The sequence below is a fragment of the Leucoraja erinacea genome, chromosome 17 (assembly GCF_028641065.1).
Source record: "Leucoraja erinacea ecotype New England chromosome 17, Leri_hhj_1, whole genome shotgun sequence".
Taxonomy (NCBI): Eukaryota; Metazoa; Chordata; class Chondrichthyes; order Rajiformes; family Rajidae; genus Leucoraja; species Leucoraja erinaceus.
The window spans coordinates 10,857,953-10,881,056 of record NC_073393.1 but is presented as its reverse complement, the minus strand read 5'-3'; the positions used below and the strand labels follow the sequence as shown (position 1 = coordinate 10,881,056).

The window sequence follows — 23,104 nt, the reverse complement described above, 5'->3', positions numbered from 1 at the left end:
GAAAGAGAGGGATCAGCATTCCTCGTATGTGCCAAAAGGTAGTGTTAACCTACTAATGCAAGACATCTTGATGAATTTGCCAGACATCTCGATAAAATGGTCATTACCATAATCATAAATCTGGTCACAGATTCATCTTTTTTGGGGAATTTCAAGCAAAAAAGCTGAGTTTGCTTTCAGAAGCAGCTGGCTTTAGTTGGAGGTTTGGAGAGAAAACCACATTTCCTCTTTTAAACATCAAGGTAAGCAGAAAAATACCAGTGCGTCTGGGATTACTGTCCTCCAACCATGATCCATGGAGCATTATTTAGATATAGGAGGGAAGATTTAATAGGAACCCGTGGGGCAACTTTAAAAAAAAAACCACACAGGGTGGTAGAAAAATGGAACGAACTGCCGGAGGTGGTAGTTCAGGCAGGTACTATCACAAAGTTTAAAAGACATTTGGACAGGTACATGGATAGGATGGATTTAGAGGGTAATTAGCCAAATGCAGGCAGGTGGGAGTAGTGTGGTGTAGATGGGGACATGTCGGTCGGCTTGAGCAAGTTGGGCCTAAGGGTATGTTTCCACTCTGTATGACTCCATGACTCTGAACTGCAAGGTTCCAGGCTAACTGTTTTGAATGTCTGATAGTTTCCCTGACATCTCTAAACACTTGCACTCACATGGGACCTGTTAAAAATAGAACCATTAAAAAAAACCATTTAATGTTAAAAAAATAAAGCCGAGGCAATTCAAAAACATTTAAAATAGATTTTTATTTTTAAAAAAGCCTCGGGAATGCTGAGATAAATTTGTTCCTTTATTCAGCTGTGTAAGGCACCAAGGCAGTACATTATCCATGTAATTAATGTGCCAAGTCAGATGTGTTTATTTGCATCTTTTATCCAATACACGTTTGATTCCATGAAGACTGCCATCCTCTATTTTGGAGAACCAGTGAGAACAAGGTCAAATATGGTTTGACAATAAAACATGCACATTTGCTTGAACGTCCTATATCTTAAATTGAGCGTGAATAACTGTTATTAAAGTTTATTGCAATGGGATTCATGCAGTCATTACAAGAGGTCTGTAGAAACTCACTTTTCTCTGTACATCACTGAGGATTAAGTATTCTGCAGACAGATCCAAGCTGGCTTTCAGACTTGGCTGCACATTGGTATTGAAAGAGTCAGGCTTAAACCTAAAGCATAAAATAAAAAAATGAAGAAAATGTCAATGTGATCCAATTTTTCATCAATTATTACATAATTTGGTTGCATGTTTTCCCAAATTGTCATAAAAATATCAACTTAAAGAAAGGAAAAAAGAGTGAGGAAAATATACTTCAAGACTAATCTTAAACAGAAAGAGTGATAAAACTGTGCATTGTATTAACAACTAACCAGGGTTGGGGGGGGTCAAAAGATCAAGTGGAAATTTAGGAATGTGTGATATAACCTGGGACCATTAATGCCAAGGTGAGATTTGTTGATAACACATTGGACACTGTTCATAAAAGGGAGAAAGCCTGGCTTATTTATTGTTATATAGTTATATGTTATATTGTTATTAAATGTAAAATCTCTAAGTTTGCAGATGACACAAGACTGGGTGGCCGTGTGAGCTGCGAGAGGATGCTTTGAGGCTTGGATAGGTTTGGTGAGTGGGCAGATGCAGTATAATATGGATAAATGTGAGGTTATCCACTTTAACCATATAACCATATAACAATTACAGCACGGAAACAGGCCATCTCGGCTCTACAAGTCTGTGCTGACCAACTTTTTTCCCTTAGTCCCACCTGCCTGCACTCATACCATAACCCTCCATTCCCTTCTCATCCATATGCCTATCCAATTTATTTTTAAATGATACCAACGAACCTGCCTCCACCACTTCCACTGGAAGCTCATTCCACACCGCTACCACTCTCTGAGTAAAGAAGTTCCCCCTTGTGTTACCCCTAAACTTCTGTCCCTTAATTCTGAAGTCATGTCCTCTTTGGTGGCAAGAACAAGAAGGCGGATTATCTGAATGGTGTCAGATTAGCAAAAGGGGGGTGCTATGAGACCTGGGTGTCCTTGTACATCAGTCACTGAAAGTAAGCATGCAGGTACAGCAGGCAGTGAAGAAAGCAAATGGCATGTTGACCTTCATAGCGGCTGGGCTTACATTCACTGGAATTTAGAAGGATGAGAGGCAATCTTATAGAAACATATAAAATTCTTACGGGATTGGACATTAGAGGCAGGAAAAATGTTCCCGATGTTGGGAAATTCCAGAACCCGGGGTCACAGTTGAAGAATAAGGGGTATTTAATACTAAGATGAGGAAAAACTTTTTTCCCCCAGAGGGTTGTGAATCTGTGGAAATCTCTGCCACGGAAGGCAGTGGAGGTGAATTCACTGGATGTATTCAAAAGAGAGTTAGATATAGCTCTTAGAGCAAACTGAATCAAGGGATATGGGGAGAAAGCAGGAACGGGGTACTGATTTTGGGTGATCAGCCATGATCATATTGAAAGGTGGTGCTGGCTCGAAAGGCCTTTTTTTTTCTCTATGTTTCTATGTTATGAGTTAAATTTTTCCAAAACAAAAATTAAGAAACGCATCCAGGTATTATTGTTGACGTAGAATGCAGCAACATATTTTTTATTAAACAATCTGGTCCACAGAATTTCCCTTAGAACTATATAAAAAAAAATAAAAGGTCATTTGGCACATCACATCATTTAAGTTGAAAATATGTTACCCAGCCTGATCCCACTTTTCAGCATTTCAAACTCGCATTTCAGGGCTTCAGGATAACCTTATATTCCACATCTTTGCTAGTAGAGGAAAGCAACCCATATGCCTGACCATCTGTCCTAATTTCTAAACTGAAAAATTAAAAACTAGCAATTCAAAGATACTTTATTGTCACATGTGCCTACTATGTACAGTGAAATGATTTGTTTGTCATAAAACCCGGTAACATTATGTAGTCGATCTCACCTAGGCAATACTCGAGTGTCGCCACGTTTTGGCGCTGGCAAAGCTACAAAAGTTGACTGAATTCCTATCTACTGTGTATGAAGAAACTGCAGATGCTGGTTTAAACCAAAGGTAGACACAAATGCTGGAGTAACTCAGCGGGACGGGCAGCATCTCTGGTTTAAACCAGCAACTGCAGCACGTGGCAGCAGGCCTCCCCCCCCCCCCCCCCCCCCCCCCCCCTTGAAGCAGGATCAAAAAGTGCAATGAGAAACAATCCTGAATACAAAGCAAGTCTGATCATCAATGTTTCATGACACTGACAATTACAGCATTCCAGTGCTTTGACAATAACATCCTAGCTCAAACTGGAAACTTTCACCATTTTGGTTACAGCATCTTATTAAACTGCATCCAATAAATACTTTTATCAAATGAAATAAAAACTTCATGACATTTAAGATATGATGTATTCACAAATTTCTTAATTTAGCAATCGGGTCATGTCAGCATTAACAATTTGGACTGGACACTGATAATTAACATATTAGCAGCCTTTCAACTGTTCTATTTTAATTTGTACCTGATGGTTTGTAAACAAGTCCATGACACTGTACACCACATCTTCAGCTCCCTGTTCTGATCTGCTCCAGTGATCAAGAAACGCCAGAAAGGGACTCTGTAGAACAGATTAAGGGAAATAACAGTCATTTGCAGGAGACCAAACCAGAATTAGATGTCACCATCATAAATAAAGTGAAAAGTAGAGCTGGAAATACAGTGCCTTTTCCGACCCAAAAACAGACCAAAACACTTTGCAGCAACAAAGCAATTTGGAGCAAACCAATTTGTCTGTAATGTGACTTTTTTTTTTAAAGTTTTAATCAAGAGGTTAAGTAGTAATCTATTCTTAGTCTTTTCATTCCGTTTTACATCAAAACAAACTATCCCGCAGACTTCTTAATCTTAGTAGGAAAGTAGAAATGGTACAACAAAATGGTCCACCTCCAGTTTAAATTCCATTTGGAATATTTTGGAGGACTCAGCACCCAACTATTCATTTTTCAAATAACTTGATGTTCTGTTTTTATTTTTTTTAAATAAATACATTCTTAGGTTTGCTTTGGAGTAACCATGTAACAAAATAAATGTAATACTTTGAGGAGGGAGAAAGAAAATCCCAAAACTGCTTAAGGCACCAACTTAACATAGTTCTTCGGCCAAAGATTTTCACCTGTGAACATCAATGTTTATTGTATCAGTTCTGCTCTTTCTTTCTCACCTGCCAGTTATTCTCATAGTCAATAGACGCAGGAGTAGGCCATTCGGCCCTTCGAGCCTGCACCGCCTTTCAATATGATCATGGCTGATCATCCAACTCAGTATATATTTCTCAAATTATATATTGCCATTTCAGATAGCACCGGAGGAAAAAAAAATGGAACATGGCCTTCCAGAAGCAAATAGAGTACGGAAATTTTAAATAACACCCTCCATACAATCATACTGAAGATTTCAGCCTATCCCAACTTAATTCATAAGCCCTTACTAAATATCACATGAAAAAAAGAATCATGGAACCTGGATATTAGTCTAATTAGTACATTATCCAATACAGACCATTTCAGGGAAGCCCAAATGATTCCTTCACTTTTTACTACAAATCTGGGCTTACTTTAAAAAAAAACATTCTTCCTTCATCATTTCCCACAAACATTTCCTAATTTTTGTAGCTCAACCTTCATTATACAAGTGTTTAGTTGTAATATGTGCGGACAGTAGAATAACAAATTTCTTATTTGTTGCAGTTTTCATTGCAATTCTAAATTGCAAGCAATGTTTGTTCTTAAAAATCTTACAAATATTTAATTAGAAACTACTCCAAAGCAGAATATTTATTGTCCTCTTCTGTAGTTCTTGCTTAATCTTTTTTTTTTATGTAAAGAAATATAAACTGATTTGACATTTGTTTCAATAATAATTCAGTGGAGCTCCCACACTGAATGAAAGAACCCATGTCCATACCCTGGATTGCCCTCATTGCAACTCCCAATCTCATCCACATTTCCAAAGGAGTGAGCTGTGCAAATGCCACTCTTCTCCAGTGGAGGGTTGCAGGGAAGCGGGGTAATGCAGGAACACACTTCACCTGCTTTCTAACACTGCCTAAGGTAGCCACAAAAAGCTGGATTAATTCAGCGGGTCAGGCAGCATCTCTGGAGAAAAGGAATAGGTGATATTTTGGATAGAGACCCTTCTTCAGACTGAGACTCGGGAGAAAGGGAAACGAGAGATATAGACGGCACATAAAACAAACAAATTAAATATGTAAAAAGCAACGATGATCAGGGAAAGGTAGAGGATGGTCCATTGTTGGCTGTGGGGCAGATGATTACACAGTGAATGAAACTCACCAGGACAGTGAAACTAGAGCAACGACTAGGGAGGGGGATGGACAGCGAGAGGGGGGAATGCCAGGGTTACTTGAAGTTAGAAAAATCTGCCCAAGTGAAATATGAGACGTTTCCTCTAATTTGCATTTGGCCTCACTCTGACAGTGGAGGAGGCCCAAGACAGAAAGATCAGTATGGGAATAGGAAGGGGAGTTAAAGTGTTTGGCAACCAGGAGATCACTTAGGCCAAGACGAGGGTTTAACGGACTGTGTCAAAGAACTTCATGGTCCAAGATCTAGAAATGGGAAATGAGAAGAGAAAATAAAAGAATCCCAAAATAACTTTGCAATACTTTATCCAAAATCTTCCACAGACACTTAACTCGTCCTTTGATTCACAAAAATCATACCGCATTTCTATCTTGCAAAGTGCTGGGGCATGGGAGAATAGTTGAAATAGGCAGTCAAGAATATTTGACCCTCTGTCATTTCAAAGCAGGTCTGAGTACAAGCAAAAACAAAAGGAACTGCTTTGAAATTTGTCATTTGTCACCTCAAAGCACAGTGGGTTTGCAAGATTAATCTTTAAGCCCATCTTCTTCAAAGTAAAATTATAGGTTCATGCAGAATATTTCCATATACTCAAGCAAGTACACGGCATGGAAAAGTGCCCATCAAATAGACGCAAGCACCAATGGATACAATACTCAAGTACAAACTTACTCTGGATCCTGCTTTATGTGATTGTCACAAAAGAGAAGGCATGATAATGGCCTACCATCATGGGGCTGCCATTCATGAAGACACCTGAAAAGTCCCACAGAAAATAATTAGGAAGCGCATTAGAGAACAAACACATTTCAGATATCAAAGCTTTATTTGTTATCATATAATGGAATAATAAGTACAGAAGTAGTTCTGCTACAACTCAAGTCTCCATAGCACAAACTGGATATAATGCGATTGGGGAATTATGGAACACTAACGCTATACACGCTGAATTAGTTATAACACAATTACAATTGGGAACTGGAGAACAAATTAAAAGTTGCTATGGAAATTGCCAAGCAGAAAAAAAATACTTGTCTTGGGGGAAAAAAGTGTTGGAAGAAAAACCTGCATATTGTCATAATCAGATAACATTGCCTCTTAAGAACACAGCTGCTAGCTTCACGGTGGGAAGCCATTGTAATTGGCAAGCAACCGCTTGTGCAATGAACCTTTATTAAACTGCATAACATGCAGCATTTAGGTATTTTTAGTTTGAGCAACAAAATTAAACATATAGCGATTTAAAAGATATATATTTGAAAATCCTGCAATAAAAATAACATTGTCATAGTGAGCCTGAAACACTCTAGGCCCAACGCAACTTTTCCTATTGACACGATTGTTTTTGACGTCATTTTCTATGACGCAAGTTTCTTAGGAACAGACTATTGCTCTGTAGCAGAATTGCCTGAAATTAAAAGGACAATTCTTATTGATCTACGATTTCAAATATATACCAGAAATGAATTTCATCACACCAGTAAGTGGAAACGTAAGAAACACATTGGCAATAAATTACCCTGCCGTACCAGTTTAATCTGAAACTACCTGCCACATGACTTCACCCTATCAGAGAAATTCTGTGTTAGGACCCATGTCCTTCCCGTCCTTTCCGCCTTTTGCTGCCACCTAGACTAACCTTTTCTCTATTTCTCAAGCATGCCAAAGGATCAATTTGGTTATTTTTGTCTCTTATCCAACTCGCACAAGTCCTATCTGCTGAGCAGGTCTCAGAATTTTATCCTCACACAGATCAAGAAACTCGAACTGTTGGTAACAGCCACCGTTAAGCCATTTCAACCCTCACTCCCCACATCACGGATGTTCACTATAATCAGTAAATTTCCCACTGCATTCCACTGACCTCTTTTCCCACTGAAAACAGATTTAAATCTTTCTCTTGAACAAAACACAAAGTGCTGGAGTAACTTAGTGGGTCAGGTAGCTTGTCTGCCTTTTCTGGTTCTGACTAGACCCAAAACTTTCAATAGTTCTCTTTTTGCAGATTCAGTTTAGTTTATTGTCACGTGTACCGAATTACAGTGAAAAGATTGTTGTTGCATGCTAACCAGTCAGCAGAAAGTCAATGAAGAAGCGTCTTGATCCTAAACATCGCCTATTCCTTCTCTCCATAGATGCTGCCTCACCCGCTGAGTTTCTCCAGCATTTTTGTCTACCTTTGATTTTTCCAGCATCTGCAGTTCTTTCTTAAACATGATTACAATCAATCCATTTACAATGTATAGATAGACACATGATAAGGGAATGACAGTTAGTGCAAAGTCCAGTCAAGGATAGTTCGAGGGACATTATAGAGGTAGATAGCAGTTCAGCACTGCTCTGTTTGTGGTAGGATGATTCAGTTGCCTGCTAACAGCTGGAAAGAAACTGTCCCTAAATCTGCTGATGCTGCCTAATCGGCTGAGGTCCCCCCCCCCCTTTTCTATTTTTAAAATCATTTAATAAAGTTAATGTTTATAAAATGTTGTAAACTCAGAAACCACATTCTGAAACAGAACTTAATTACAAAGTATTGAAAGAGCCATGGGAACAAAAGTACTTTACACTGAAAAAAATTCCAAGAGAGGTGCGGGGATGAGCATATTTGCATTAACTAGCTGGTTCTTATTAAATCCTCACTCTCTCACCTTAAACCTCTGCCCTCCACTTCCTGATTCCCAAGGGAGGGGAGGAAATAGATGAGCTGATAGATGTTTATATGATTACCCACCAGTCACTTGTACTGCAAGGAGTAAAGATTTTGTCTGCCCTACATCTCCCTTTAACTCAATCCCTCAAGTCCTGGCAACATCTTCATAAATCCTTTCTGCACTCTTTCCAGCTTAATAGCATCATTTCTATAGCAGGGTGACCAAAACAGAACACAACACTCCGTGTATGGCTTCACCAACACCTTTTACAATTGCAATATAACAACCCAATTTCCAAACGCAATACCCTGACTGAAGTAGACCAGCCAACCAAAATTCTCCTCCTCCACCTGTGATGTCACTTTCTATGGTTGGACAACCTTTAGTACAACTTTATTTAGATTTTAAATTTTGCATTTGCCCTGGATTTCTATTAAGACAAGCACACAATCTGAATAAGCAATCTGATTGTCAGTTTTAAACAAGGTTATATACATATATATCTCTGTACCTTGGCTGATCTTGCCCCTCTATGTAGATCTGCCAAAACTTTACATATCCATCATGACTTGCAGTTGCAAGGACTGTTCCATCTGGCGATAATGCACCTTCACTGATCCTCTGGAAATAAATAGGCCAAGTAGAAAAAGTTGAACACCCAGATTACATTCACTTAAAATCTTTGTATACTCCGAAGCTTTTATATCCTTTTGAACAATTGACACACAATTAAACTGCATGATAAGCCAATCAACCTGATCTTTATTAAAATCACCATTCTGTCTGTAACCAATCCTGCTTAAGACATGTGCAATTTAAAAAAAGACAGCAACCATATAAAACTCAGGAGTTCATGAACAAACGGTGGTAATAAGGAGGGTGAAAAGATTTTTGAAGTACTGCAAGAAACAAAACTAGACAATTATCATCTTTAATTCTTGCTTTCCGGGCAAATATCAATAACAAAAAGCAAACATTATTATCTACCATATTATTATCTACCATATTAAATCAAAGACTTCAAATAGCACAATTAATCATTCATGCATAAGCCATAGTACCAGGTTATTTATGAAAACTGGGTCCTCAAAACCGCCCATTTTTCAATATAGATAATCAGAACACCAAAGCAATAGTTGTTTAAGAAACAAACTTGCTAATCAGAAAGCAGAAAAAAGTATATAATTCCAGGTCTGTATACTGTCCAGAAATTGCCATGCCTCAAAACCGGAGACCGGGAGAAAAAGCATGCCCAAATTGTAAATGTTTGGTCTTTGTTACTCAGTTAAAATAAAGGGCTTTTATCAGAAGAGTGCACGCTTGAAGGGGTAAACTTTAAGGAAATGGCACAAATAAAATGTGTTATTCAGCCATTAAAGCACGTTCCAAGTGTTGTCGCTGCAACTTGACAGCTGATTTTCCTCACAACACTTTCCCCTAACTTTTAATGCACCAATGGCAGTTTTTTAGTCGGGTGATAAATGTGACCAGTGCAAGTGTTCTTTAGCACCAGGGACGCAGATGGCAAACAAATCCCGTTTAATGTCTTGAAAGGCAGCAACCTCTTGCATTGAAAATGCGTCTCTTCCGGTGGAGGACAGAAGGAGTGCCATAGTGTTAGCAGTATGACTTTTAAGATGAGATGCAAAAATGTCATAAATGATTCTAGGGTATGGGCCTCAGGAAAAAATTGAAAATCATTCCTGGTGTCCCGCTCAAGCTGATGTGGTAGTTTTTGTGCAACAGCCACGCCACATGAAAGAAATTCATGCAGTAATCCTGTACTCCTCAGAGTTGAAGTGGAAGCAAGTTATCCTCGATCACAAGGAACTACGTAAGAAAAAGTCAACTCCCTCAGGAAAAAATATCAGAAATGATTGTCTCTTTTGGAATGGAATTCCCCACTTATGTTTGATTTGCCACCAAGTAACCCACTCGAGAAAGAACCAGGCAAGTTCTGAACCACGGGGATTTAATACGAAATGTCCACCAAGGGAATATTGCATGTTAGATCACAGAATTTTACTGGAGTTATTACTGGGTTCTCTTTCCAAACTTCATCCATTCTCTTAAAGTACTCTTTAAAAGTTTATTTTTACAAGCTTTTGTGTCTGAAGTGTCTTTGGAGTTTTAAACTGCTTGAATGTTTCTAAATTAATTGTATAAATGCAGTTTGATATCTATGCCAAATGTCTATCAAGCTAGACCTATTGTTGATCATATATCCAGTGATATCTATAAACAACATTCAGAGACATTTCCTGAAACTTTGCAGGGTAAGTTTTATCATCTTTCAAACAAAGGATTAACCCCAAAAGTAAAATCATTAATTAAAAGCACTAAAATAACATAATAAACATTTAAATTAGAATAACCAACTCTATACATTTAAAAATAAACAAACTCTCTGCACCCCATTTTCTCGTGCTCATGCGAATAGAAAAACATTAATAAGAAAATATGAGGCAGAGTTGATTTTTTAAAATATATAGAATTGATGTTTCTAATTAAAATACTTATGGTTTTATTTCAGTGCTTTTAATTAATGCTGATTTTACTTTTGCAGTTAATATTGTTTGAAACATTTGAATGCGGAATAAATAGTTGCACACAGGTTCAAATTATTGTTTGTTACTTTCATTTAATTTTCTACTTACCGCCGTGTGCCCCTTCACAATGATAAAGCCTTCCTTCATATCTGTGGCCTCAACAGGCCAGGTATTATTGCTGCTTCTTAGAATATCCAGATCCCAGACCTCAGCCTGCATCAAGTCATAAGTATAAAATATTTAAAACCTCAAAGAAACAAGAATGCATCTACTCATCAAGCAGCAATAATAATCTGTGTAGGAAAGAGCTGCAGATGCAGGTTTAAATCGAAGGTAGGCACAAAATGCTCAGTGGGACAGGCAGCATCTCTGGAGAGAAGGAATGGGTGACATTTTGGGTCGAGACCCTTCTTCACTGAAACGTCACCCATTCCTTCTCTCCAGCAATAATAAATGATTTCCTAGTGACTCATGGAATAAATGAATAAGATGCCAAACAAAGAGAAAGGCAGAACAATGAGAAATAGTGTATCCTATTTGTTATATTATCAGGAAGCCTCACGTTCTTCCTTGGTAAAAAGATAAAGTCTAAAATACCAAAGTTTAAATAAAACAGACAATCAAGAAAGCAAATCCGACATTTTAACAGGATTATTATTTACAATCCAAACTACACATTACCTGTGAGCATAAACAGGCATGTGTATTTTGATGAACTGTTACAGATTTTAAAATATTCCCATCCATCTTACCCTATCTTCATGTAAAACAGCAAGTGTTTGGCTTCCTTCATCATTTTCTTCATTTTCCTCTGGAATATAGGGGCACCAGATGATTCTCCTGTTTGCATTTAAAGGTGTTCCATTGGGTCTCTTTATGTGCACTACAATTTTTTCCCTGAACATTTAGTATAGGAATAATCTTAATCACAGGACTATTTAACAGAATAGTTCATAGTAATTAAATAAATTATTTCCTTAAATTCATGTCATAGGCGTTGAAAACGTGGGCCAGAATTTTATAAGTGCGCCTTGTCATTGGAAACTCATGACACATTTGTGTTCCATTGTGTAATGATTTATCGGCTCAATGAGCCAGCATCCATCCTTTGGTACATTTATCCTTCTGAAAATGTCACCAGGCTAAACATGAATTGTTAAAGGTTGAAGAATAATGTATTCAGTGTGTAGTATTACAGCCCTTTGGAGAAATTAGAAGCCGTAACTTTTTGCTAACGTTCCTTTATTTGTATCAGCCAATTTGTTTCACTCTCTCTCTCTCAAAAATTGTTATCTCACATTTCTAGCTGCAATGAAGGTCAATGATGTGATACCAAGTGTTTCTAATTCTATACTGCCAGATCAGTTCTGCATCACTAGCATTTTCTGTTTTACTATTATCTTGCCATGCTATCCCTCATGATTGTGGTGATTGACCTTAAAATATGCCAATTATCACCACTCATTCTCTTTGACTAGCCTATTATATTGTTGACAATTCTGACGCTATACAAAACCACTCATTGGTTGTTTAGCAGGGCAATACAGTTGGTTGATTCTCTTTTGTCAATTGTGCCAAAATTTGCATGTAATGGCTTTTCTTGCCACATGGGGAACGGGGAGGGGTGCAGCAAGGTAGATGATGTGGACAGAGTGGTTGCATGAAATTAGGGTATTCGATGTTCATGGGTTGGGTTGTGGGCTACTCAAGCAGAATATGAAGTGCTTTCTTCCAGTTTGTGTGGCCTCACTCTTACAGAGGAAGAGGCCAAGAAACATAGAAAAGAGGTACAGGAGTAAGCCATTCGGCCCATCGAGCCAGCACCGCCATTCAATATGATCATAGCTGATCGTCCAAAATCAGTATCCCGTTCCAGCTTTTTCCCCATAACCGCCGATTCAATAGTTACTAAGTTGGTTGATCAGCCAAAATCATATTGAATCCCGTTGCAGGCTTGAAGGGCCGAATGGCCTACTCCTGCACATATTTTCTATGTTTCTATGATTCCTTTAGCCCGAAAAGCTAAATCAAACTCTTTCTTGAAAACATCCAGTGAATTGGCAGAGAATTTCACAGATTCATAATTCCCTGGACGACATTTTTTTCCCTCATCTCAGTCCTAAATGGCCAACCCCTTATTCTTAAACTGTGACCCCTGGTTCTGGCCTCCCTCAACATCGGCAACATTTTTCCTGCATCTAGCTTGTCCAATAGAGTCGAGGGGGGAGGTAAAGGAACAGGTGTTGCATCTGCTGCAGGTGCTGGGGAAAGCACCTGGGAAAGGAGTAGTTTGGGTGGGAAGGGACGAGTTGATCAGGGAGTTGTGGAGGGAAAGGTCTCCGCAGAAAGCAGAAAGGCGTGGAGATGGAAAGATGTTGCCAGTAGTGGCATTCCATTGGAGGTGGCGAAAGAACAGACAAGTTAGTGTGAGAATGGAATGGGGAATTAGAATTGCTTGCAAATGGGAGCTCCAGCAGAAGTGTTTGGTGAAATGTGGTGAACCTTGACTACAATTGGTCTCGCCAAAGTCGAGGAAGACACATTGACAACACTGAATGCAATTAGATGAGGTTGGAGGAGGTGCAAGTAATCCTCTCTCCGTCTCACCTGGAAGGACTGCTGAAGTCCCTGGATGGAAGTTAGAGAGGTAGTATAGGGACAGGCGTTACATCTCGTCGTTTCTGGGGAAAGTGCCTGGGAATGGAGAAGGTAGGCAGGGAAGGATGAGCAAACCAAGCAATGGTAGAGATAAAGTTCACTGCGGAAAGCTACGGGGACGGGAAGACATGATTAGTAATGGGATCCCACTGAAAGTGCCAGAAATATCAGAGAATTAGGTTTTGGATGTGGGAGGCTGGTGCACTGAAAGGCAGGGCACAGAGGAAGTCTATTACTGTTCTGTCTCAACCCAAAATGTTGACTGACCATTTCCCTCCACAAAAACGCTGCCTGACCCTTGAGTTCCCCCTGCTGCTCTCCTTTTATTGCTACAAAATTCCAGCATCTTCAGTCTCTTGTATCACTGTGCTACACAACTTGACAGGTTTACATAGAGCAAGAGAAAAACAGGTTAATGCGTATCTAATATTAAGTTGATTGCCCCAAACTCAGATGGCTATAGTGGCATGGAAATATTTGTGCATCAAGAGGCTAGGAAAAATATAAGAGTTTTCCACTTCAGCTCATTGGTCTCAGTGGGAACTGTTCACATGGGATTTCCTTGGAGGTATAAAACCTTGCAAGTAATGACATCAATAATGTTCTTAAGAAAGCTTAAATCAAAAGGATACTGTATTTTCCCATTTTCATCATTCAGTTGCCAGACAAATAGGTTGCCTGCCTCATCAACACATGCTAGCTGGTTGGAGTTGAGGTGTGCAAAACCCAAATCGGCAACACCACCAGTAAATCCCTTGAGTAAAGTTCGCTCGGCCGTACCAATACTCAATACCCGTACCATGCCAACACTACTAACCCCTTTAAGGAGAAAAAGAAGAAAGGTATTAGATTCCATTTAAGTAAATATCCATCAAATATCTACGAATTTTAAAAGCTGTAGTTTGTAATAAAACTAAGAAAGGCATTGAGTTAAATTATTTAAAGCAAACATTTTAAATAACTACATGTATGTGCATAAATCCAACTAGAAGCTAATTTACCTAATTTTTGGATAAATCATAATGCCACTCCAATTCTCAATTGACAACATTTACCTCAATGCACATTTTTGCAAATTACAAAGAACATTAAAATTAACCCATCACCGACTTCTTTAAAAAATGAAGAGGTTGCCCAATGACGTGAACTTTAACCTACATTAATGATTTGCGGGTTATGATGCAGCGATATGCAATTTTCAAATAGATTTCTGAAACAAATTTCTTAGTGCATGTATTTGTTATTGCAGGAAACAGGTTTTAGTTAATAAACTCTTAAATGTTTCAGAAGGAATACAGTTCTTTAGGATTCTGTAGGATTCATGCAGTGCCCTCCATAATGTTTGGGACAAAGACCCATCATTTATTTATTTGCCTTTGTACTCCACAATTTGAGATTTGTAATAGAAAAAAAAATCACATGTGGTTAAAGTGCACATTGTCAGATTTTAATAAATGCCATTTTTATCCATTTTGGTTTCACCATGTAAAAAATACAGCAGTGTTTATACAGAGAACCCCCATTTCAGGGCACCATAAAGTTTGGGACACAGCTCTCAGCACCTAGCCTTTCCTCCAGTCTTTCCATCACCTTTGGAAACTTTTACTGCTCATGAGGACCGAAATTGTGCCAATGAAAGTCAAAGAAGCCATTATGAGACTGAGAAACAAGAATAAAACTGTTAAGAGACATCAGCCAAACCTTAGGCTTACCATAATCAACTGTTTGGAACATAATTAAGAAGAAAGAGAGCACTGGTGAGCTTACTAATCGCAAAGGGACTGGCAGACCAAGGAAGACCTCCACAGCTGACGACTGAAGAATTTTCTCTATAATAAAGAAAAATCCCCAAACACCTGTCCGACAGATCAGAGGTGATCAGGTGTGGATTTGTCAATGACCACTGCCCGCAAAAGACTAAATGAACAGAAATACAAAGACTACACTGCTAGATGCAAACCACTGGTTAAACGCTAAAATAGGATGGCCATGTTAGTTTGCCAAGAAACCTTAAAAGAACAACCAGAGTTCTGGAACAAGGTCTTGTGGACAGATGAGACGAAGATTAACTTATGTCAGTGTGATGGCAAGAGCAAAGTATGGAGGAGAGAAGGAACTGCCCAAGATCCAAAGCAATACCACCTCATCTGTGAAACACGGTGGTGGGGGTGTTATGGTCTGGGAATGTATGGCTTCTGAAGGTACTGGCTCACTTATCGTCATTGATGATACAAATGCTGATGGTAGTAGCATAATGAATTCTGAAGTGTATAGGCACATCCCATCTGCTTAAGTTCAAACAAATGCCTCAAAGCTCATTGGCCGGCAATTCATTCTACAGCAAGACAATGATCACAAACATACAGCTAAAGCAAAGCAGTTTTTCAAAGCTAAAAAAATGCTCAATTCTTGAGTGGCCAAGTCAATCAACTGATCTGAACCCAATTGAGCATGCCTTTTATATGCTAAAGAGAAAAACTGAATGGGGACTAGTCCCCAAAACAAGCATAAGATAAAGATGGCTGCAATACAGGCCTGGCAGAGCATCACCAAAGAAGACTCAGCAACTGGTCATGTCCATGAATCACAATTTTCAAGCAGACATTGCATGCAAACGATATGCAACAAAATACTAAACATGACTACTTTCATTTACATGACATTGCTGTGCCCCAAACATTATGATGCCCTGAAATGGGGGGATTATGTATAAACACTGCTGTAATTTCTACATGGTGAAACCAAAATGTATAAAAATGCCCTTTATTAAAATCTGACAATGTGCACTTTAACCACAAATCTCTATTACAAATCTCAAATTATGGAGTACAGAGACAAATAAATAAACGATGGGTCATTATCCCAAAAATTATGGAGGGCACTGTATGTAAGAAAGCTAATGTGTATGGCCGCTCCTCCTGCTGTCCTTTCTACATTTTTTATTTTTATTTTTAGTCCTGTTCGTAAAATGTTGTAAGGACTTCTTTTGTGGTGGGTGGGGGGAGGGGAAGGGGGAAACTATTTTAACCCCAGTTCCCTGGTCGGAGATGCGGTTTTTCTCCGAACCGCATCTTCGTCCTCTCTGTGCGGCCTAGTCAAACTGGAGTGCACTGGAGCGGCGTTTCCTGCGGGGACTGCACTTCGACGGCGGTGTAGATCTCTGGGATTACAAGGAGCAATGCCTTACCGGGTCGCCTTGCGGTAATCTATGGACCGTCGACAGCACCGCGGACCTGGGATCCGAGATCGCCAGTAAATGATGGGTGTGAACTTTGGTCGTTGCAGTCTTCGGGGGGGGAAGCGGCCGCTTCAGTCCTGGCCGCTGATGGACGTTCACCGACGCCGATGGTCCAGCTTCACGGCAGGAGGGCACTGGGCTGGCTGAGGAGGCCAGAATAGGCCCCGACCTCGGGTGGACTATGGGGGATGCTGGATATTTTTTTGGTGCCTTCCCTCACAGTGAATTCTGCTGTGGGGGGACGTTTCATGTTGATTTCTATAGTGTACTGTTTCTGTGTCTTTTTTCTTTTTCTCTTTTTTCTCTTTTTTTGATTTGTATGGATTTATTGCATTGATCTGTTCAATTAATTTAATCAATCTCTGTAAAGCACTTTGGTTCAAATACTGGTTTTGTTGAAAAGTGCTATATAAATAAATATTATTATTATTATTATTATAATGTGTAATTATAAAGGATGCTCACCTCGAATAGTATAAGCCAAATACTGATTAGACACAGCAATAAGGTTGCCATAGTAATATTTCTGCTCCCATTCATATTTTGCAACAGGTTGTATTTTTACCTGAGAGAATAATACACTGGTTAATTTTCTGGAATAAAAGCATGTCAACCTCTTATATCACTATCTTATCTTTCCAGCTCACTATTTTGACAGTCTTATTTTTCCTATCATTGACACTCAGACTGACAGGTTTACAACTGAGATAAACTAACACACTGTCCAGTCCTGCACAAAAACCCAAAAAGTGTACATATTTAGAGACATAAGTCATCCAGCGCAGATACAGGCCCTTCAGCCAAACTTGCCCTTTAAGCTGGTCCCATCTGCCCGCTTTACATGATACAACGTATCCTACCCTGTATCTGGCCAAGTGTATTTTAAATGCAGTTACAGTACCTGACTCCTCTAGCAGCTTGTTTCATGTACCCACCACCCTGAGTGAAAAAGTTGCCCCCCCCCACACACAGGCTCATGTTATATCTTGCCCTTATTACCTTAAACAGCTACCTTTTGTTTTTGATTCCCCTACCCTGGGTAAAAGACTCTGTGCATTTGCCTGATCTATTCCCCTCATACATATCTTGCTATTGTTACACCAAGGTACTAAGAATGTATGTCAATAATATTCCATTAAAAGAACACGAAGCTTTACATTTTTAAGTGATTAACACAAATCCTAATTTACATATTTTACTTTGGCCAAATAGTTGCCCTAAAAATAAAATCAAACCAGATTTAGAGAGATTGATCAGAGCCAAAGGAAAACACAGCAGATATTACGTAGATGATAATAAAGAACCAAAATGCAGTGAAGAGTAGATATGTAATACGTGCAAATAGTTTGATTTAATTGCATTTCCATTGTGACCAAGCATTTTAATTGGCCTGTTCAGCACCTGCTATATCTCATGTCAGAGAATCTAGTAATGGAAAATGGCTTATTTGTACTCAGTCAGATAATCACTATTAATGCGACAACTTTACCCAGTCCTAATGAAATGTTATCCACCTGAAATATTATGACTCATCCTTTTTCCATGAATGGCATCTGACTTCAAGGTAAATATTTAACTTTTTACCATAAATCTTTCTAGTCAGCAATTATTAGTTATTATATAGACGCCAGACTGTGTATAGTGCAAAAACAGCCATATGGTTTTAATTGACAAGATATATTATAGGAATCAATTTTAATTTCACATTGAAGATCATATCTACATGCTGGGTGGAAGCAAACTGTAATTGTTTACTGGATTTAAACCAATCAATAAGCAGCATAACCTTATTTATTCAAGGATTTTTGTTCCCAAACTCAAAAGAATAATGCCCATAATGTAATAATTCTTTAGAAATCTTGATTGTGTTTAAGATCCATGTGTAAATTGCATGCATAAAAATAACAGATAACATTCAATGTTCTTTCAGAAAAGTCAGCATTACCTTGTTGCTACCCCTAGCCTTATTGCTGACACTGGAATCATTGCTCGCTACAATTTCCACTTCTTTGGCAGATATAACACAATTTGAGCTGTCATCACCAGACAGGTATCTGGAAAAAGATAGACAATCACACCATTAGAGGAGGAGCCTGGTATTCTTAAGACTAGAGAACAGATTTTCATTTTTGTCCACAAACTCTTTCATTCTTCAACAGGAAATTGAAAAGTAACAAAACGCAAACCCACATAAGAAGATCATGGTAACCAAGAGGTTAATAACAGATGATGTGTTGAACATCCCTTCTATTTTTGATGAGAAGGCAAGGATAGTAATTATGAAAATATACCATATTTTCCAATAGGAAATTGCATTTTCGTGACATCAACCTAAAATGTATAAATAGTACAGCATCTTACATCTCTTGATTTTCTTGTAGCTTCAGCCTGTGAACATTTGCATGGTTTGACTCTCTGAGAACAGGTCCATCTCCAGCTGCAATGGGATCTGGTACCAACAACCCATTCAGTTCTCCATTGTAGGACGTTGTTTTCTTTTGGCCATCAACCTTCGACTCTGGTAACATAATTAAGAAATCTCAAAGCATGAAAAAGAGCAAATTAAAATAAATCTGATTTAATCAAGAAGGTTACTCATCTCATCCCACATATCACTTGTTTGCCCTTCTGCCCTCAGGAAAGCGTTACAGGTCCATCAAATCACACACAAGATTAACGAACAGTTTCTACCCCAAGGTCATCACCACTCTGAACTGAACACACAGCCCCTATAGCTAATATATTGTACTGCCACAACACTATACTGTGAAATATTGCACATTCTGACTTAACTTGTTATTTTCCTTTCCGTTTTTGTTGTTTCCATTGTCGTTATTATTTATCTGTTACGTTGGAGCTACGCTCGGGCAGTGTGCCTGAAATTTTGTTGTATGTATTTACAATGAAATTAAAGTGTATTAATATTATTGTTATTACATTTAACTCAAGGTAAGAGTAACAAAAAAATTAATTCAGTATTTTTTGGAATATGGAATCTTGCATCTTAGACAATCTATATATTATCAAATAAAAGATAATCTTAAGAAAAGTTAACAAAGGCATATTTAATCACAGATGTACTTTTACAGAGGGCTCAAAGGTAGGTAATTTGAAGGTATTTATGGTGATTATGAAATCAAGAATGAGGATGTCAGTAGCTATGGAAAAGGAAACAAGGAGAAAAATGAGCAATGAACAACCACCAAAAAAGTTCATGAGCAGGGAAATAAACGGAGAGAATGGACAAAGACAAAAGCTAAGCGGTGAGCGAGAGGGAAAACAAGCAAGATAGGCAGATGTTTCTGATTACTCCCGTATCTGCTATATTTTGCATTTGCTCTGTCTCCTAGTTTATTTGAATCTTTTTTCACCCTTTTTCAACATTCTTACTTGCAAGTCCTTATTAATATTCTCTAGAACCCACCATTGACTTCCTCTGGTAGGAAACACATTAAAACGTGTTACCAATAGGGCATCTCACATCAGATTTTCCAAAGCTGGCAGCATTTGAATTTGAAAGTGCAAATGTGAGCATTGTGACAAAAAATATTCTAATTCTAGGTATAGCGTGTAGCAAGATAGCCGAGATTCTATAATAATGTTTAATCAGAGAATTAAGATGAACATGGAAAGATTTGCCATTTGTTCATCGAATGTTTACCAGAAAGGGAGAAAGGAGCAGATTTGGTTGTTGTTCTGGGAGAGATGGCGGGTGTGCTATACTAGAACTTCTAATATTCTCAAGACATCTAAAGCAGACAGGAAAGCTACAGCAGTCAGTTGTCTTTTGGCCGTAAATACTAACAAAAGGGATTGGGGAAAAAATACAGATTTGATTAAGATGTGATCAAAGAACAGAGCAAAGCTTTCAAACTAAAGTGGTTGTTCATGTCGCTATTAAAACTATTTAAGATGTGATGATCAAAGGGTTTGACATTTATCATCTCGAACCGGAGATACCATTATATAAGTGAACAAAATAAAAAAATGAAACAACAAATATTCACCATTCAAAGCCTACCACATGCCATTCAGCAAAGGGCACAGTGAATCTGGATCAGGAATTTATTAGAAATACCTACACAATTCTAAGATTATAGGAAGGGAAGAGGTTGAAGAGCAAAGGTTTATCACTGGACTGTCCTCTGAAACGGAGATCCGGGAAGGAAATAGTCAATGTGAAAGGTGAAAGCAGTGTGAATTGGCTGCAAAAATAAAGAAAGTTTGAGTTCTGTTTGAGCGCAGGAAGAAACACCAATAATATCTTTGATAAATCAGAAAAGGAGATTGGTGAGGATGACGGAATAAAACTGAAACAAAAATAGATCCACGTATTCCACAAAAAAAACAAGCTAAGCTTGTGCCCACATAAGGGCTGCACTTCTAATCAGGCTTCAACAGTTTATTGGAGTTCTTTGAGGGTAATGTACTATGGATTAATGAGAAACGGTGGATTAACTGTACTTGGATCTCTAGAAGGCACCTGATAAGATGTGGCCTCAAGGTTATTGCAAAAAGTGAATCCCCCTGATGATTGGGTGGCTAGCAGGAATCTGAAGACATAAATTGATATTTTTCTAATGGACAAGTTGGATAGATGGTGGGGTCTTTTTCCTACACTTTAAATAATGGAATTGAATAAAGGCACTGAATATATTATTGCTACATTTGTTGATGGCACACAGGTGCAAGGTGAACTTTGAAGAGGACAGAAGGTGACAACAAAGAGATGTCAGTGCATAGTAAATGGAGCATAGAATTGGAAAATATGAAATTATCTGACATGATTTTGTTTTAAAAAGCTTATCATCCATATAGTGTTGAAATGTGGAGTTCTAAGGTACAGAGAGATCTGTTGTCTTAATGCATTATTCACAAAAGCTAGTATGCAAAAACAGCAAGTAATTGGAAAAGCTATCAGAATATGATTTATTGCTGGATGTTGAATACTAAACTTTGGAGCTCATTCTTCAGTTACATGGCTAGTCCATATCTGCAGTACTGCATATGGTGTTGGTTTCCTTATTTTTAAAAATGAGTTGAAAGAAATGAGTTGAAAGCCACTTGGAGAAGATTTACTGGATTAATGCCTAGAATGGGCTGGTTGCACAAGGTTCACGATGCATGTGCCTGGAAAATGGAGAGTAAATCTAACCTAATATCGCTCTCCTCCTGATGGCCACCTTCATGTGTGGCTGCATCGGGCTGTGCTTGGAGCCAAAGTACACAGGTGCCAAGAGTTACTAGCTGCTGGGGTTCAACCTGTCCCCAGTGTTGCAAAGGGTTGGCCTGGCCACTTTGCTAAGCAATATTCTAGTCATTTGGACATTGCTGCAGTATCTACACATCAAAGAAAAGTTCTTGCAGAAATAGTGATCAGCACAGAAAGCCCTGCAAACACTCTGGATCTTGTGGAGTGATTCTCTGTGCAGATTGTAAAAACATCTGACAAAATGCCTCATAGCCAGAACTCAATGACAAGCTCACACCATGCTTGACAAAACAATGCGAGGGGCCCTCCCGATCGGATCTTTCCTGTATGGTCAGGACTTTACTTGGGACGGCTGCAATGAGAAAGGAATGTTAACTCTTTCTCTATCCATAGATGCTGCCCGACTTGCTAAATATTTCAACACTTTTCAATCCACAAATAAATTGGTAACCAACAGTCTAAATTAACAATGGAAATGCAGAGTGCAAAACTTATTTTGCAGAAGATACAAAACAACCTGTTTGTTTTCTTCTTCCTCGTCCTCAGAATATGCTAATGTCGCTTATCTAACTCAGCATGAATACCGGCCCTATTTATAAAGTGACGGTGCTTTTTCATGATCTGAGTTTATGGAGCACGAGGTGAGATACATCCAACTACAATCAAGCATAAATTTCACCGTCACTTGTTTCTTTCTACAATTTATTTGGAAGTTGTGAATATTTTTTAATTTTTGTATTGCATGTCATGTATTTGCATTTTGAGCATTCGTAGGGTCGTAGCCAAAAATGCAGCATACCACAAAGTTGAAACGGATAAAAGATCAGAAGTATGAAATTCAAACCAAAGGGATATATTAGCACCATGTTGATGAAGTTACTGCTCGATTTTAATGCTCAGAATAAACAATAATGTGTGCACAGGTTTGTCATTCTGCTTGGTTAGTTGATTCATGATAAACAGTCTTTGAATGTCAGAATACTGGATCTGTTCCTGTTTGGTTATAAAATCTGAAATTATCTACTAAATGGTTTATCTGAGCAAAACCATTGTCCAAGCAAACCAAGCAAAATCAGAGTCAGCTACGTGATTGCATGGCTTATATGTGTAAAGTGGAAATTAGTCTAATACAAACAAGCTATGCATAATTACATCTGCAGTTTTCAATGTAATATTTTGTGAGGTCTCAATGTAACATCTGGATGTGTGCAGTTGTTCGATTTAAGATATCGGTTTAATATTTTATTTTGAGGCATCAATAAATGTAAACTAGAGCTCAAAATAGTTAAACACAAGGGAAAGAGACAATGGTGGGTTGACACAAAAGCACAACACGCCATGACACAGGTGGGCGGATTAATTTATAGTTCAATGGGATACATTGAACAGCAC

General features: G+C 38.4%; 1 protein-coding gene across 2 annotated transcripts in view; it reads right to left on the bottom strand.

The window, feature by feature from the left end:
- edc4 (enhancer of mRNA decapping 4) overlaps window positions 1-23,104 on the bottom strand; it is a 62,714-nt gene that overhangs the window by 36,557 nt on the left and 3,053 nt on the right. For both annotated transcript variants that reach the window (XM_055648490.1, XM_055648489.1), the window contains exons 2-11: window positions 18,862-19,018; window positions 18,446-18,554; window positions 16,966-17,065; window positions 13,895-14,081; window positions 11,357-11,501; window positions 10,713-10,817; window positions 8,567-8,676; window positions 6,077-6,160; window positions 3,544-3,639; window positions 1,090-1,189 (exon numbers count right to left, since the gene is read on the bottom strand). In XM_055648490.1, the coding sequence (XP_055504465.1) occupies window positions 1,090-1,189; window positions 3,544-3,639; window positions 6,077-6,160; window positions 8,567-8,676; window positions 10,713-10,817; window positions 11,357-11,501; window positions 13,895-14,081; window positions 16,966-17,065; window positions 18,446-18,554; window positions 18,862-19,018 (1,193 nt within the window). The remainder of the gene's footprint in view (window positions 1-1,089; window positions 1,190-3,543; window positions 3,640-6,076; window positions 6,161-8,566; window positions 8,677-10,712; window positions 10,818-11,356; window positions 11,502-13,894; window positions 14,082-16,965; window positions 17,066-18,445; window positions 18,555-18,861; window positions 19,019-23,104) is intronic.